At 38.2% G+C, this 15,654-nt stretch overlaps 1 protein-coding gene across 3 annotated transcripts in view; it reads left to right on the top strand.

Annotated features, from left to right (window-relative positions):
- Window positions 1-15,654, top strand: part of COL19A1 (collagen type XIX alpha 1 chain) — a 204,881-nt gene that overhangs the window by 122,942 nt on the left and 66,285 nt on the right. For all 3 annotated transcript variants that reach the window (XM_040598686.1, XM_040598687.1, XM_040598688.1), the window contains one exon: window positions 9,805-9,858. In XM_040598686.1, the coding sequence (XP_040454620.1) occupies window positions 9,805-9,858 (54 nt within the window). The remainder of the gene's footprint in view (window positions 1-9,804; window positions 9,859-15,654) is intronic.

Below are 15,654 nucleotides of genomic sequence, written 5' to 3'. Positions count from 1 at the left end.
TGTTACTCAGGAAAGTCCCTGGTCCAATATTACTGACCAGCAAAAGTTAGAAAGATTGGGTGCTAACCTAGCAGTGTGGAATTTAAACCACAATGGACAACTACACCATCTTCCTGGCTGCCTGTGTTATGCAGGACTTTATTATTTTTCTCAATATTCCTGCCCTTTATTTAAGTATTTTCTTTCACAGAAGTACAGTTTCCACCTGAAAGACATCTGCAAATAGACTTCACAAGTCTCCTTCTTCAGTGTTTCTAGCCAATTTCACATTTCAAGATGTGCTTTTTATTTTTCACTCGGGCATGTAGCTTAAGCCTCCAACAACTGGTTTTTTTTAATGTCTGCTTTACATTAAAGAGATGTTTAAAGGGTTTTTTTCTTTGTAATCAAATCACCATTCTGTTTCTTTTTGAGAAAATTCAAGTAATTCATGCTACCCATGTAAAGATTTTTTTAAAGTCTTTAATTTTGTCACGTTGCTATACTTTCTTAAAAATTTCTACCACTTGCAATTACAGACTTCATGGACTTTTCCAGACTCTGCCTTTACTATGCTCAGTGCAGTGAAGTGAAACATGTATTTCCAAACTATAATTCTAAAGGTTTTGGAAATTAATTTCACTTGGATAACTTTGTAGAAGGGATTTTCCCTGAACTTGATGCATTTTTTATAAATACTATTTTTTCTGAAAATGATGTATTTTTTTAATATAATAGTTCAGTGAATTCCAAAAATGCTCTTAATGAGAAGCATCAAAGCAACTGTGTTATACAGCTATATTGTGACATCTAGAAATGGTCATTTTTCATTTTCAGTTGGCCTATAGAAGAGCCAGGCCCAGCACACAGCTCACATACACAGCAGTTTCTGCAGCGGTTTCTGCTTCTTTGATATTATCTTGGTATCTTCTTGAGCTTCTGGGTACTTTTTCTGGGATTTGGGCACTTCTGGGAAACCTCTGAGAAAACAGGGTGCCTGCTGCTGCCGGGTAGGGCTAGGGTAAGGGTAGCTCTAGTGGCTTCTATCGAACTCCATCAGCTGTCCTTGATCAGTGGGTGCCTACAGCCTCTGTTCTAGCTGGCCCCTGATTAGGGAGGGTCGAGCACACTTTTAGCCTGTGCCAGGAAGAGGACTGGATAGCAGCCAGATGATGCAGCAGTTTGTGTAGTGATAACAGAAGCAGCCAACAGATATGCAGCAGTTTGCAGAGCAGTTCATGCAGAAGGGAACAAAGAAAAGGCCAGCAAACTTCTTCTGTCCAGCATACACTTCCTTAAAGATGATGGTCACAAAGCACAAGACCCAGGCACTGCTGAAGTAACCGTTTGCTGTCAGCCTTGCACCCACACAGCTTTGGATGGAGGACACAGCTCTGTAAGTTTGTGGGGCCTGACAGGTTGAATCCGCAAGTGCAGAGGGAGCTGGCTGATATCATTGCAAGGCCACTTTTGATTGTCTTTGGGTGGTCGTGGTGACTGACAGAAGTTCCTGAAGACTGGAAAAGAACAAATACCACTTCAGGAAGGAAGATCTGGGGAACTACAGGCCAGCCTCACCTCAGTCCCTGGGAATATGATAGAGGAAGTCCTCCTCAAATCATTTCCAGGGCACGTAACTGACAAGAAGATGATTGGGATAGTCTGTGTGGGCTCATGAAGGGGAAACTATAGCTGACCAACTACATTGCCTTCTAGAATGAGCCGACTGGTTTGGTGGATGAAAGGTGAGTAGTGGGTATTGTTGACTTCCACTTTAGCAAAGCTAACTTGACTTCATCTCATAAACTTCATGGACAAGCTGATGAAGTACAGGTTAGATAAATAGATGGTGAGGTGGATTGAAGACCAGCTGAACAACTGGGCCCAGAGGGTTGTGATCAGTGGCACAAAGTCTAGATGGAGATGAGTCAGTAGTGGTATACCCCAGGGCCCAGTACTGGAGCCAGTACTGTTCAGCACCTTCGTGAACAACCCAGACAATCGAGCAGAATGTAGAAGAGAACTAGGGCAAAAGGAATCACATGAAGTTTAACAAGGGGGAAATGCACAATCCTGCATCTAGGGATCAATAACCCCAGGTATCAGTATACACTGGAAGCAAATTATCTGTGAAGAAGCTTTGTGGAGAAGTACCTGCTGGACAGCAAGCAGACCATGAGCCAGCGATGCACCCTTGTGGTACAAAAGGGCCAACAATATCCTGGGCTGCATTTGGAAGAGCGTTGCCAGCAGGTCAGGGGAGGTATCCTTCCCCTTTGCTCAGCGCTGGTGAAGACTACATGGACTTACTGAAGTGGATCTAGCACAAGGATGCAAAGCAGATTAAAGGGACTGGAGCTTCTTTCATAAAAGGAGAGGCTGAGAGAGCCGAGACTCTTCAACCTGGAGAAGAGAACGCTAAGGGAGATCTTTTCAGTGTGTATAAATTCTTGATGTGAGGGGACAAAGAAAAGGCAGCCAGATTCTCCTCTGTAGTAGCCAGTGATGGGACAAGAGGCAGCAGACACACATTTAAAACCAGGAAATTCCGTCTGAACACAAGAAAACACTTTTTTATTGTGAGGGCGGTCAAATACTTATACAGGTTGCCCAGAAAGGTTGTGGAGTCTCCATCTGTGGAGATGTTCAGAAATCAAGTAGACACAGTGCTGGACAATAGACCCTGCTTGAGGAGGGAGGTGGCACTAGATGATCTCATGAGGTCCCTCCAGTCCAGATGATTCTGTGATTTTTTAACGAGCTCTAGCTTATTCTCAGCATAGCTGCCAACAACCTCATTGTCATGTGTTAATAAGATTATTTTAAATGTTTCATATGTATTTAAACAGACTCATTCTCTACCGTGGTCTTTTTCCTGGTTCCAGTGAAATTGACAGTTCAAATATTTACAAATTTTTCTATGGTACCACAGCCATATTCCTGACTCTGTATTCCTTGGGAAGTTGCAGGTGTCTTGATGTAAATATTTTCGGAACAGCTTCCTTATTTCCAATTGTTGTGTTTATAATACCAAATACTTCACCTAAGAAGTTATTTTAGCATTATATTAGTAATAAATTAAACACCTCATAAAACTGAGAGTCGTTTGGATTGTCACTTCTAGAAGTTTCAGCATTGATCTCACTAAAATTATCTATTGGGAGTGGGACCTTGAGAAATTTGCCTTATCTTAGTAACTTTACTCTCTAAGATTACAAGGTTTTCTAATCGAGCATGAATAAAATTATTATGACACAGTAGAAAATCTTCCAAAGTAATTAAATGGGCAGGGAGCTGTAGATTTTCTTAACATAATTATTTAGTGACATAAAATTTAATTTAAATTCAGATTGCCTTTATCTGGTTTATAGGACTTAAATATTTCTTTGACATAATTTATCTTCTAGTTCAGTGAGTAAATGTTGTACTTAACCAATTGTAAAACAAGCTTTCCAGAGCAACAATAATTACTGCATAGTTGGTCAGGATCCTGGCACAGTGTAAACAGTATTTTTCACAGCTACAGGTCTGGCATTTTGGAATCTCTTTTAATCTCAGTCTTTCCTGACTTTGATGTAAGTTGTTTTTAAGTATGCAGAGCTCCAGTCTGATTCTGTCTTTAAGTTGGAGTGCCGCACATTTGTTCACTCAGGTTTTTAACAATCTAAAAATGCTTAATGTAAAAGAGGGAGATAATTTTTGTTTTTTCTACCAGAATGTCTCTACCTTAAAAGTGGAGATAATAAGCAGTAAGGTAGAATATAGCTTAAAAAAAAAAAAATACATAATTTTATTTCTTTCCCCCATTTTGGCATTTAGTAAATGGGATGAAAAAGGTTGTAATGTAGAATGTTAAAGACAGATTTGTCAATTAGAAAAAAGTACTATCATTTTTTCTTTGTTATTTTCCATTGAAGGAGTTATCCAAAAATGTAACTTTTATTGGAATAACAGAATTATTTCACTTTTAAGATCTCATTTAGAATTTTCAGGCTCCCTGCCAAATACTCTATTATCAGTATTTCTTTTAATGTCTCTTAGCAAAAGGCATAGCAACATAAGAAAATAATAAATATATTTCTCGTAATTAAAAATGAGTATGTCTATTATAGAAACATCTAAATGTAGTTGGAAATATTTCTACAAGTTATTTTGAATTTGCAACATGCTTCTGTGAATACACTTGAAAAGTTATCATGGGTTTTGTGTAGGGATTTGTTGGCAAAATAGGTTGTGGCATTTCACTTCTTGGCACTGCTACGCCTGTTTAAGGATTTTTTTTTGATGTTTGTTAAATGCATTTGAATAATATTACATAGTCTGGCTAGGCGCTGCCTTTTAGCATTTTATGAAATGAAGAAACTAGAGTTTATTGAAAATCATTCCTAAAATTGGAAAGCCAAGGTTGAGTGCAGGAATGCTTCTGCACTAGCGAGTTGCTCCTTAGTGACTTTTCTTCCAGAACAGGGGATTAGGGTCTGTGTGCTCTATTCTTCTGTGAGCCGTGTTTCTGTGAAAGGCTTTAATGGGATATGAGGGACAGACTTTCACTTGTTTTCTGCAAACGGCTTAATTTCTTGCCTTCTGGCCTTATTTGCTGTGAATTTATTCAGTTTTAACATTTAATACAGAGGTTAAGTTGTAATACAGTGGTTACCATAATACATCCCCAAGGCTGAGGCTAAGGTTAATAGGATTGAAGAAGGAATTGTACATTCAAAACCTAATACTGTATTACTGAAACTAAGAAAGGTTTCATTGACTGTGACAAAGATTTCCAATTTATGAAAGAAAATGTCCAAACTATGAGATCTCTAAGGATTAAAAAAACCCACCTAAAACCAGTGCAATTATGACACTGCCAAAGTTAATGGCAAAACTCTTATTTAACAGCAGTGTTAACTGTCAAAGCCCCCTTTAAAAATTCTCAAATTTTTGGCTAAACCTGTAATGGAAAATGACTCTGTATTTAGGCTGTGCATTTGTTATAGTTTTGTGATTTTCACTTTGTGATCTGTCAAATAGTTGATTGAGATCCCGGCGAACGTTATCCTGTCCCACAACCAATTGGTGGATGTACTGTTGAGTAACTGGGTTGGATGGGTGATTGCTCTGATTTTTGTGAATAATTTTAATCTTCTGTTTCCAATTAGCTCTTGATCTGACTTTCTTATTGATACCACCATGTGACATCTCCCTTCATTCCCCTAAAATAGCAGTGTGGCAAGCTTTTTTTCTGGTAAAATAGGGAGCAGAAGACTGTCACCAGCTTTGGGCTGGGCTGGGTTTCCTCTGGGTTAGAGTTGGTTGGAGCTCTGTAAACTCCATGTGAACTGCCAGGAGCGCTGGTTTGTGACTATAGATAGGGAAAACTGGGAAGTTTATGTGGACTAGGCGTATCATCTTAGAGGACTGAAACAAAGGAAAGCCTCTTTTCTGTGCTCTGAATTAGCATAGGCACTGGGATGGGTCTGGCTGCTTGGTGGCAACTTTGGGGATCTGGAGAAACAGTCTTTTAACTGCCCAGAGCTCTGCTCACATGGCTGCATTTAGGTACCCAAGGGGCTGGCAGGTTGTCCATGGGCTGGACGCTCCGAGTTGGGAGTGTTAACTTCCCACCTGCCTCCCACTTCGGTTATATCTGTCCGTTTGTCAGTCTGATTTTGAGGATTATTCAAGAGCATCTTAGTTTAGCTTGGCAAACAAGTTATATAAACCTCATTAATCTTGCATAATAACTGTAGTAGTTAAGACACTAAAGCCCAGCTTCCTGCTTTCTCTAGAACCAGTTCTTGTTTTGAAATGTGATGATGTGTTTCAGGAGCTGCTAATTAGCACTTTCCCTTGAAAATTCACACGGGCTTATTTTAAGAACTTTTCCCTTTGTACCCAAGCGTGCGTTCTTTAAATTATTTATTCCATAAATCATGTCAGCGTTCCTATATAACTCTGCTTGATTTTTATCCTAAAATAATCCACAGCTTATTTTTAGACACTAGGATTAGCAATTTTACTCTTCTGTAGTTAATAGATGGATGCAACGTGATACAGTGCAGGGTTACAATACAGACTTTGAATTTTTGAGCTGTGCATTGGACCTGCAGCAGTGCCCGGGGGCAGCAGTCAGAATCAGAATAGAAACTTATGGAAGGATGCACAGAGCCTCTCTTCTGAAGAGCTTTCCATCTAATGTAAGGCAAAGCTCAAGTCATTTTGATGAACGAAACAGGCAAAGGAAGAGAGGAAATAAAGACACAGTTGACCACATACTTCAGCTGGGGTTTGCTGAGGCATATAATTTCTTGTTTCTTTTATTTTGAATATTTTATCTTTTTTCCCCCTAACCCAGCAGTTCTTATTTGAATGATTTGTGTGTGTATCATAGGTGAAGTTTACCCTATGGAAAAGAGGAAAGTAGTTGACTGTCCAAATTAGTTGAGGACAGGTATTTCATGAGTCAAAGGGACAGGATACAATATCAGTAACATTTACACAACTTCCTATCACATTGATTGCCAGCAAAAATGTATGCAGCACAAAGGAAATAACCAGCAACTGTTTTGGTTTTCTTTTCTTTATATATTATTCTAAGTAGCATTAGACAACTTGTTGACACCACTTAGCTTTTTTAAGTTAGTGTAGGTGGTATACATTTTTTATGTAGTTAAAGAATGTGATGCTTAGAAGATTTATCTATATTTTGAGTGGTTCTATAACCTTAGTATTTGCTCAGTGAACTCAACTAAATAAAGGTGATAGGCCTCCTGTGCTGGCTGCCTGCCCCATGCACAGCAGTACGGCAGCAAGTACAGCTCTCATGGGGCTGCGGAGAACTGCTGCTGAGCAGGAGCTGAGAACTGTGACTCTCTGCTTAAGCCCATTCTCTGAACCAGACAGGGCACCAAGATGTTTTTCCACAACTTCACAACTTAGTTTTTGCCAGAAGGAAGAGTCAGAATCAAACTGTAAATATTTAGTCGCAGTCTGATTCACGGTCTGCTCAGGGTGAGGCCATAATGGACTTACCAAAAACATTCTTTTAATTTTTTTAATTATCCTAAAAAAAACCCATAAACTACTTTACTTACACTCTTAACTATAGTATGTATTTTAACTTGGTGCTGGGAAGTCATAGAGAAGCAGTGCTGGCAAGTAGGTGGAGCTGTCTGTACCCCTAATATTTAAATCTCTTAAATTAAAGGTAGTGGTTTTTTACATATTTTTGTGTTAAAATTAAAATATCAGACAGTTTAGAAGGATGCTTGTATGGGAAAAAAAGTGTTCATCTAGAAAAAGCTGATGCTTCATATTGATCTGTGTGATTGTTCTACAGGTTTTTGTACACATGGCACATAGTATAATGACTAATGATATAATGATTGGATAAAAGGTAGGGCAAGTGTTTCTTCTGTGTTTCACCAGGTAGGTGTTCTGTAATTAAATGACAGTGAAAAATCACTACCCCAATTTTTATTTTTTTATAACTGATTTTTCAGAAAATTTGTCAAGTTATGACTTTGCAATGTGTCATAAATCACATTTTAGCTCATCTTGTAAATAGAGATAAAATTGCCCTCCCAACGTATTCCATGTTTCCTTGTGTAATTAACACCTCGTTCACAGTTGTATCTGCCAGTCAAAGCCCTGCCGCCTTCCCCCTGACACTTCCTTGATACTTTGTTTAGACTGCTGAGATTTTAAGTGTCATCCTCAGGATACTTTAAGTAAGTCCAAACAGGAAAAGGAAGGTGCTTTAAGAAGTCAACAGTGCAGGTCATTATAACTCAGAGGGACTATTTTAAAAGTATGAAGCAATTTGTCTTTGTTTATTACTTACATTATTACCTCCAGTCTGGTTTTCATACCTTCTAAGGAAAGTTTACTGTTTTTCAAAAAAATCAGGAAATAGTTTCCATCTGTATTACTGAACTAGAGATCAGTCCAAAAGTCTAGATCTAACTAACGGCAGCCCCCTTGTGCATTTGTGCCTTTCCTGGTACTGTGCCTCTGTCGGGCCAGGGAAGCAACTCAGATGCCCAGCGAACTTCATCGATGAATGGATCAATGTCAAAAACAACTTTACTTTTTTGTGGCCCATCCTTAGCCTGGATGAGTTCCCAGCCCTGGCTTGTCACAGGGCTGCATGGACAGCGTTACCAACGCAGCAGAGGACATGCTGGGGGTGGGTGGTAAGGGGCACTACACCCCTGAGCTCAATATAGGCACCTAATACCATATTCTGGTTCTGAGAATTTACCCTGGGCTGCCCCAGTTACAGCCCTGCATGTGCAAGTACTGGCAGGATTAAACAGCTCAGCACATAACGTATGTCTTGGCTAGTTAAGACCCAGGAATTTGGCACTCCAAATATGCTGAGGTGGTGGTTTGTTTGGGTTTTTTTTCACACTCCCCTTAAAACACACTGACTGACTGACTGAGGACATTCATAAAATCGTGGTGGCAGTGTACATGTTATGTGGCACAGCCCAGTGAATGAAACACCCCCACAACCCTTGTTTGGTTCTTTCTTCAACTTGAAGGGCTCCAAATCCTCCTGCTTCTAAGTCCCTGGCATCTAGGTAAGAGGTTACCCTGGTGAGCTGCAGGGCGTAAGGAACAGGGATTTTCCACCCTTGCCATCATCATCTTGTTTCCCCTCAGCATTGATCAGCATCATGAAAGGCAGACCATGAGTGGTTTCCTGCAGATCAGGGCTCTCACCTGTAAAGAACAAAGCTGAAGTTTCACTTTATGTTCCTTAGATTACTTCTGCAGTTTGTATGAGATCATCATTTAATAAAACACAGAAGCAGGCTTAGAAGTAGGGACCAAAGCTTACAGAAATACCCCTATGTGTTAATGGTGAGCTGTCAGCAAATTTTCATTTTTTAACTTCTTAAGCCAAGTTTTCACCAATAAATGCCCTTCATGCTTTTTCTTAATTTGTATTTGCCATATGCAAGGGAAAAATTTAGTCTTAATGGATATAATACTTTTTTTTTTTTTTTACCATCACACGTAGATACTAGTAATTCTCAGCTGTTGTTTCTAAGAAATGTGCATCAGATTTCAACTTGGCAATAAAGATGTAAATTACCGTAAATTACTTCCATTTTTATGTAGATCTTCCTAAAAAAAAAAAAAAGCATATGTGGTAACAGCAGTGGTTCAATCAAGTTCTATGTTAAAAAATAGTAATAGTTACATGTGCATGGTGTTTTTTTAGAATTCAAGTGGAAAGTCTCCCATTAACCTAAACAGACTTTTATGGACCTTAAATCCTAATGGAAATTATTTTATATATGCTTTATATACAAAGATGGTAGTAATTGCACGAGGAAGGTGAATTGTTTTTGCAAATAAATCTCTGACTTTTCTGCTTGTTATCATATCCTGGAGAAGAAGGGCATGGGTATTTGTTGATTGGGTTATATTGCACATACCTACTTACTGTGCAGGTCAGGGTGGCTAGTGCAGCACAGTTTAACATCCCAAGCTATGGTATATTCAGGTAAAATATAATTTCTTTACATCTCATCAAGATGCTCTGTTTATAGCCCTATCAATGTGCACTCACATAGCTTTAAAATCTGACAGTAAAAGTTACAGTGATGCAAATATAGTTTGTCACAATTATTTAAAACAATCCTAAAAGCACTCAAATTAGGTAATGTTGCAGTGACTGATACAGAGTATTCGTTTTGGGTAGATTTGTAATTTTTTTGCTAATAAGCAAGCCTATAAATCTTTCCTTAAAAAAAATTCTTATTCCAAACCAATCACTAGTTGTAGCATTTATAAATGTATATTCTTTTTTGTTTCCAGGGAAGACGAGGCAAACCAGGCCTCCCAGGAAAACCAGGGCCACCAGGACCTCCTGTGAGTAACTAACAAGGGGAATGGGAAATTTTCACTCTATCCTGAAGCTCTGTTAGCATTTTCATAGCAGGTTACCTGATCGTAATTATAGTTGAAAACAACTGGTCTGTGTGTACTCTGCTATACCAAATAGCTGCTATTGCTAGCCTTTTGATACAGCAAAGATAAAAGGACTGGGTCAACAAGTATGAGGGACTACACCGGAGGGAAAGAACAAGATGCAGACTTCAGCAGAGGAAGCAGAAATTGTCTGGCATTTCAAAGACGGACTGGCCATGTGTGCTAAATGTGAATACTGTGCATTCATTCACTTTGCAAAATGCGTGATGCTCTGTAGAAGATGGGATAATTTCTGTCTCAGAGGGGTAATTTGAAAGATGAAGGAGTGTGTGAAGCATGTGCCAACTGTCTGAATGGTGGGGAGGATTATACCCAGCACTGGAATGAGCACTCAGCTGTAGTTCAATGAGTTTACTGAAGAATTAAAAAGATTAAGAAATACATTATTCTCTGAAAGGATTTGTAATATGACGAACTAAATGGTTTAGCTCAGATCTAAGAGTTTTGGGATTTTAATTTTTTATTCTTTTTTAAGAGAGACATGATTTCAAATTTGAAGTCAGGCATGGAGGTGTATTAGTCTATCCTTTGATAGAGGGAGACTTGGTCATATCTGTAAAATTCCCTATATGCTTTATTGTAAAAATGTTGTTGTGCACAAATATGAAACGGCTCTTTGTTTGTGGATTAAGTAAACTTCTGCTGATTTACATTCTTAATATCAAACAAGGATTTTTCTGCTTACCTGAAATAGATGAAGACTAGTAGTTTATGCATCAGAACATTTGATTCATATCAAATTAATCAACCTCACTGCAAGGGAAAGCTCATTCATAGAGAAGAGAATAATGCACTGCTGCATGAAATACAATGACTAAAATGAAATAAATGTCATTTACACTCATCTAAAAATAAAAATGCATACATTTTATAATCTTTCTCCCCCTTTTCCTTGCAAAATGTGTTCAGAAAGAGGAGCTGATGATGGAGTTCGTTTATCCACATAAAACTAAATAGTTTTAAATCCCTTCCTCTACTTATAGTCATATTGAAGCCTTGCTTATTTGAGTCTTTTGTACAGTTTGGGCTTCCTAATGCTGAAATGGTGCTGCAGATTGTGGGAGTTCAAACAGAGGAAAGGAGTGATGCAGAATCTTTCTTAATACAAATGCCAAAAATAACCTTAAAAAAAAAAAAAGCAAACCATAGCAGAGGTCAGTGTTAGACCTAATCTACTAAGCTTTTTGTGAGCCAGTGAAAAGCTATTTCTCCATTACAGATTTCTGCCATCATAGATCTGCAAGTGGGTCAGGCCCGTGAAGATGTGGGATCCTTGACAGACATACAGAAATCTTGAGTGGAACCTAAATTACACTTAGATTACTGAGACCTATTTCAGATTTTCTTACATCAAATGGAAGCTTTAGTTTGTCAGCATGGCAGCATCTGTACAAAGAGCCCTGTATAAGTACTTGAGCCTAGCACTGCATATCAGAAAAGTGTTCCTCAAGCAGTCATGGCCTAAATATTGGTTAAAAGTGTATGTTTCTGGTATTAACTATCATGATGCAGTTCTCACTTCGTATATAGCTACACCAGCATCTTGTGTTCCTCTTCCAAGACTGAGAATGTAACGCATAGAAATAGCATAGTCTAAAAGGAGTAAGGCCTGCTAATGTGCATTGGTAGTATCCCCATGCTTAAAGTGCTACAGCTTGTGCATACCAAAAAGACCTTAACACGATCCATCGTTCCTCCTCTCTTTTTCAAGCCTCAAAGCATATTAAATTTTGCTATATGGTGCTTCTAGTTACCCCTTCTAGTAGTAAGTAGTGGCAGCTTCCTCATGCAAATGGATGTATTGTCAGCCTTTACTTTGGCCTTTCCGAAGTGCAACAGAACTATCACACCCACAGGGTGGTTGCTATCATCAGTTTGGCATATGCAGGGTAAAAAATCCTTATCAGATTGACTGAAAATGTAAAAAGCCTCCCCAGCAAAAGTTTGGAGTTTGGTTGATATTCTGGAAGAATGGGAAATTTGGATTTGAGAAAAAGGAGGTTCAATCGTTAGTTGTTAGGGTAGCTACAGTACACACTGCATTTTTGAAATTAATAAACTTACCTAATTTATTCATCAGTTTATGCCATGATGTTAAGTATCTAATTTAGATACTAGAACAGCCAAGTGTTCAGTGTTCTCCTGTGAGAAGGAAAGTTCTGCCTCCTAGAGGAAGAAGTCCTGAACAGGATACAATACTCAGGGGATTTGGTATAAAGGACATCCTCAAAAAAGTGTGTGCAGAGAGGGATTATGAGGCCACATTGCAAACAATTAAAGGGACTTTAAATTGGACATGACTAAGTGGTGAGTTTTGATTGATTAAAATAATATTTTTTTACCTACTTGTTGCATGGCAGCATGTAAGATTTTTCTAAGCATTTCTCAATACCTCTTTTTTTTTTTTTTTTTTCCTCAACCTAACCTGATTTCTGAGGATTTTTTTTCCCAGTAAAAGTGAGTTTCTAGTCCCTTAACCTCATCTGCACATCTTTGGTTAAAAACCTGTAGAAGTGTCAGAAATTAAGATTGATTGGCAACTGGTGATGAAACTACTCAGTTAAAGTGGGATTTTCCATGTTACTTCTTCCAGGTATCCTTTCTTTTGTATCATTTTTCCCTTATCTTTTTTATGTCATTTTTTTCCCCTTTGGAGCAAAACCTGTGCCCACAAAAGGCAAGGAGCCAATGAGGATTTTTATTGATGGGTTATAAAAAATATTTCTGCATGCCTACCTAGATTTTCCTCCTGTAAATATTTTTTTAAAGTTTTTAAAATGTTACAGACTTCCAAAGTGTTCTGCTATTCCCTTCTGGTTCAGAATTCATGGTTTACATCCTGGCTGTCTGATGTTGTTTTTGAGTACTGCTCTGTTATTTCAATACTGGGGAGCTGAGATGTGCGCTCACACTTGTCTCACTCCAGTGGGTAACAATTTGTGCTGAAAACAAGGAGCGCAAACGGGTTAAGTAGAACACCAGCTCCCTCTAGTGCTTTTCCATCCCTTCCCCCATTTTTGCAGAGCCTAGAGAGCTTTTTAAAGCTTCTGTTAAATACACTATTCATTTCACTCTCAGAAGCATTCTGAAAATTACGATTGTGAAATCAAAATCGCTGTACCCTTAAAATGTATTTTATACCGTTTTCTTGCTTGCATTTTCTTCCAAAGTCTTTTGAAAGAGATGCTGTCTCTTCTGTGTTAGCCTGCTCGGCGTGGCTCTTCACTGAAATTGAAATGCTGGTTTTATGAAACAAAAAGACATACTGAGAGTAGGATGCTGTGATGTTGTAAGTACAGTACAACATTTTGTTCTGACTGCAGAACTGAACTGATAGCTTTCTTCTGCCATAAAGCCTAACAAAAAAAAGTAGAAGAAAAAAAAAAAAAAAAGACTTAGCAATGCAGCAGGGATTACCAGCAGACCATAGTTTATTTTACATACATATAGTGAATTGGCTTTCTAGTTCCTGCACAGGGTTTTTTTGGTACTTAAAAGTGAATGTATGGAGGGTGTCTGAACTCAGTATTTACATGCTGCTGGCCTAAGGATGTACAGGCCCAGTGCTTCAGTCTTCACTTAGGCAAAATGCTTTTCTGGTCTTGGGTTGTAATTTATTACCTGCCTGGTTTTATGTTGAGTTCTGTTAAGAGGAAATCATTTATTTTTCTATATGTCCTGCTTAGAAAATAGCTGCATGGTGTCTGGCACTGTTTTACATATTATGGTCAGTTGTGGGAGGTTTTGGAGTTGGCAGAGTGGAGTGTTTTTTGTGTTTTGTTTTACATGAATCAGCAGCCATGTATTTCTATTTGCATAGGTAGGCTAGAGGACAGAAAAGGCGTCTTACTGGTTTCTCCATTAAGGATTAACTTTATCTTTTCTGTCCCAGTTTTCTTCATCTGTACTGGAACTGTTATGACTGAAGGAGTTCCATTTTTCAATAGTTCCTATTTTAGTGGGACATCATATATATATATTTTTATTTAATTATTATTATTTTTTTTAAATAAAAAGAGTGCTGAGCTTGAGTTGTGCTACAGACTTCCATCAGTATAACAGCGTTTTTTGGGGTGAGTCCAAGTATGACTTCTGCTCATTGTTACTGTTTGCAAGAAGGGAATTGTTATCAACAATGTTTTTTTAAAGGTACAAAACATGAAGGCTACCTGATTTGGCCAAGTACCATCTTGTCCAAGAAGCTGTCTGTGGCAGAAATGGGAAAGAAGATTTGGGTCCGCTAAATCACAGGCTAGTAAGCAGCCATCATGGTTATTCATCCTCTTAAACCTGCTGTTTTCTACCAGCAGATCCAAAGTTAATTTTTGCAATCAGAATAGATTTATTTCACAATTGCTCTAGCCCTTGAAGCTTATCATTCAGTTCACCATTTACCTTTGCGAGGGGCTGAACTTCATATCTTTTATCTTCACAACTACTTTTGCTTAGAAGATTAGCTTTGTGTTACTCCTTACAGTCTTAAAGTAGGGTTTAACTTTTTTCTGTGTTGCATGTGAGGCAGTGGAGAAGTTCACAGACTACTTGGATTTCTTTATTTAATTCCATACTCTTTTGGTCTTGTTTTTCAGTATGTATGTCAGTGCCACCAAACGAGTTATCTTAAGTAGGCAGCAGTTTGCCTTGGAAATCTCATTTCCTCTGCCTCAGAAATACTGTCATTCCCCTACCAATACTTTGGAAGTGAATTAATGTTATCAGTTACTTACAATAAACAGAAAATTAAAGCAATGATAAGTTAAAATTGTCAGTAGCATTTCTGGTATTCCTGGACTTTCAGCTGCTTTTTAGAAGAGTATTGGAAATTATTACATGGTAGGACAGGAATGGCTGGCAAGTTGGTCATATTGCTTGTTTCTATGCATTTAAATTTTTTAAATTCATATCAAAATGTGAATTATTTAATGTATTCTGTTGTGGCAGACATCATGCCTTCATCATCTTTCCATTTGCCCTTTGGAATAGTTATACAATATTGCACATCTGCAGTGATGAGTTTCATGATTTTTTACTTTATAGTAATCAGAAAAACAGTATTTTATTTTAATGGGCAGGCACAGATCTGAAATAGATGGATGAAGTGATTACACTGAGTTACATGCAATGCAATGTTCTCCAAAATGGCCTGTTCTTGAGATGCAACCAGTGCAATTTACTTGTTACACATTTTTTGCTGCATGGACTGTGAGATTGGGTAGATTTCTTTGGCAGTCTCACCTTTACAGAGATGCAGACTAACTATAAAAGTTAAGAGAGAAAAATATATTATAAACCCCAGTAACTTCACAGTTTGGAGCTATTTCTCTTTAAGCACCTGTGTTTCTGTTCCTGCCTTGTCTATAGAAATAACATCTGAAACCTGTTTGTGATTGGATGGAAAACCATCAGGACACATTTTCAGTTCTTTTCTTATTCATACAGCTGTACACTGTGTGCTTCATTTCTCTCAATTACACAATTTGATATTAAAAAAGAAAAAGGAAACCTCACTCAGGTGAGCTTCAAAGTGGCAGATGTGCAAACTTGTCATTCAAAACCTAGAAACTGCCTGTACAACAGTTCTTGAACTCCTGAAGTTATACTGCTTCTCCTCTTGCAAACCAGTCTTATCGGTTCTTTTTTTGTCTGTAGTGATTTCAGGGTGGACTGTGCAGCTAT

This window comes from Falco naumanni, chromosome 6 (assembly GCF_017639655.2).
Source record: "Falco naumanni isolate bFalNau1 chromosome 6, bFalNau1.pat, whole genome shotgun sequence".
In the NCBI taxonomy this organism is placed as follows: Eukaryota; Metazoa; Chordata; class Aves; order Falconiformes; family Falconidae; genus Falco; species Falco naumanni.
Note: the sequence above shows the minus strand (reverse complement) of the source record. Positions and strands in the feature narration are given on the sequence as shown.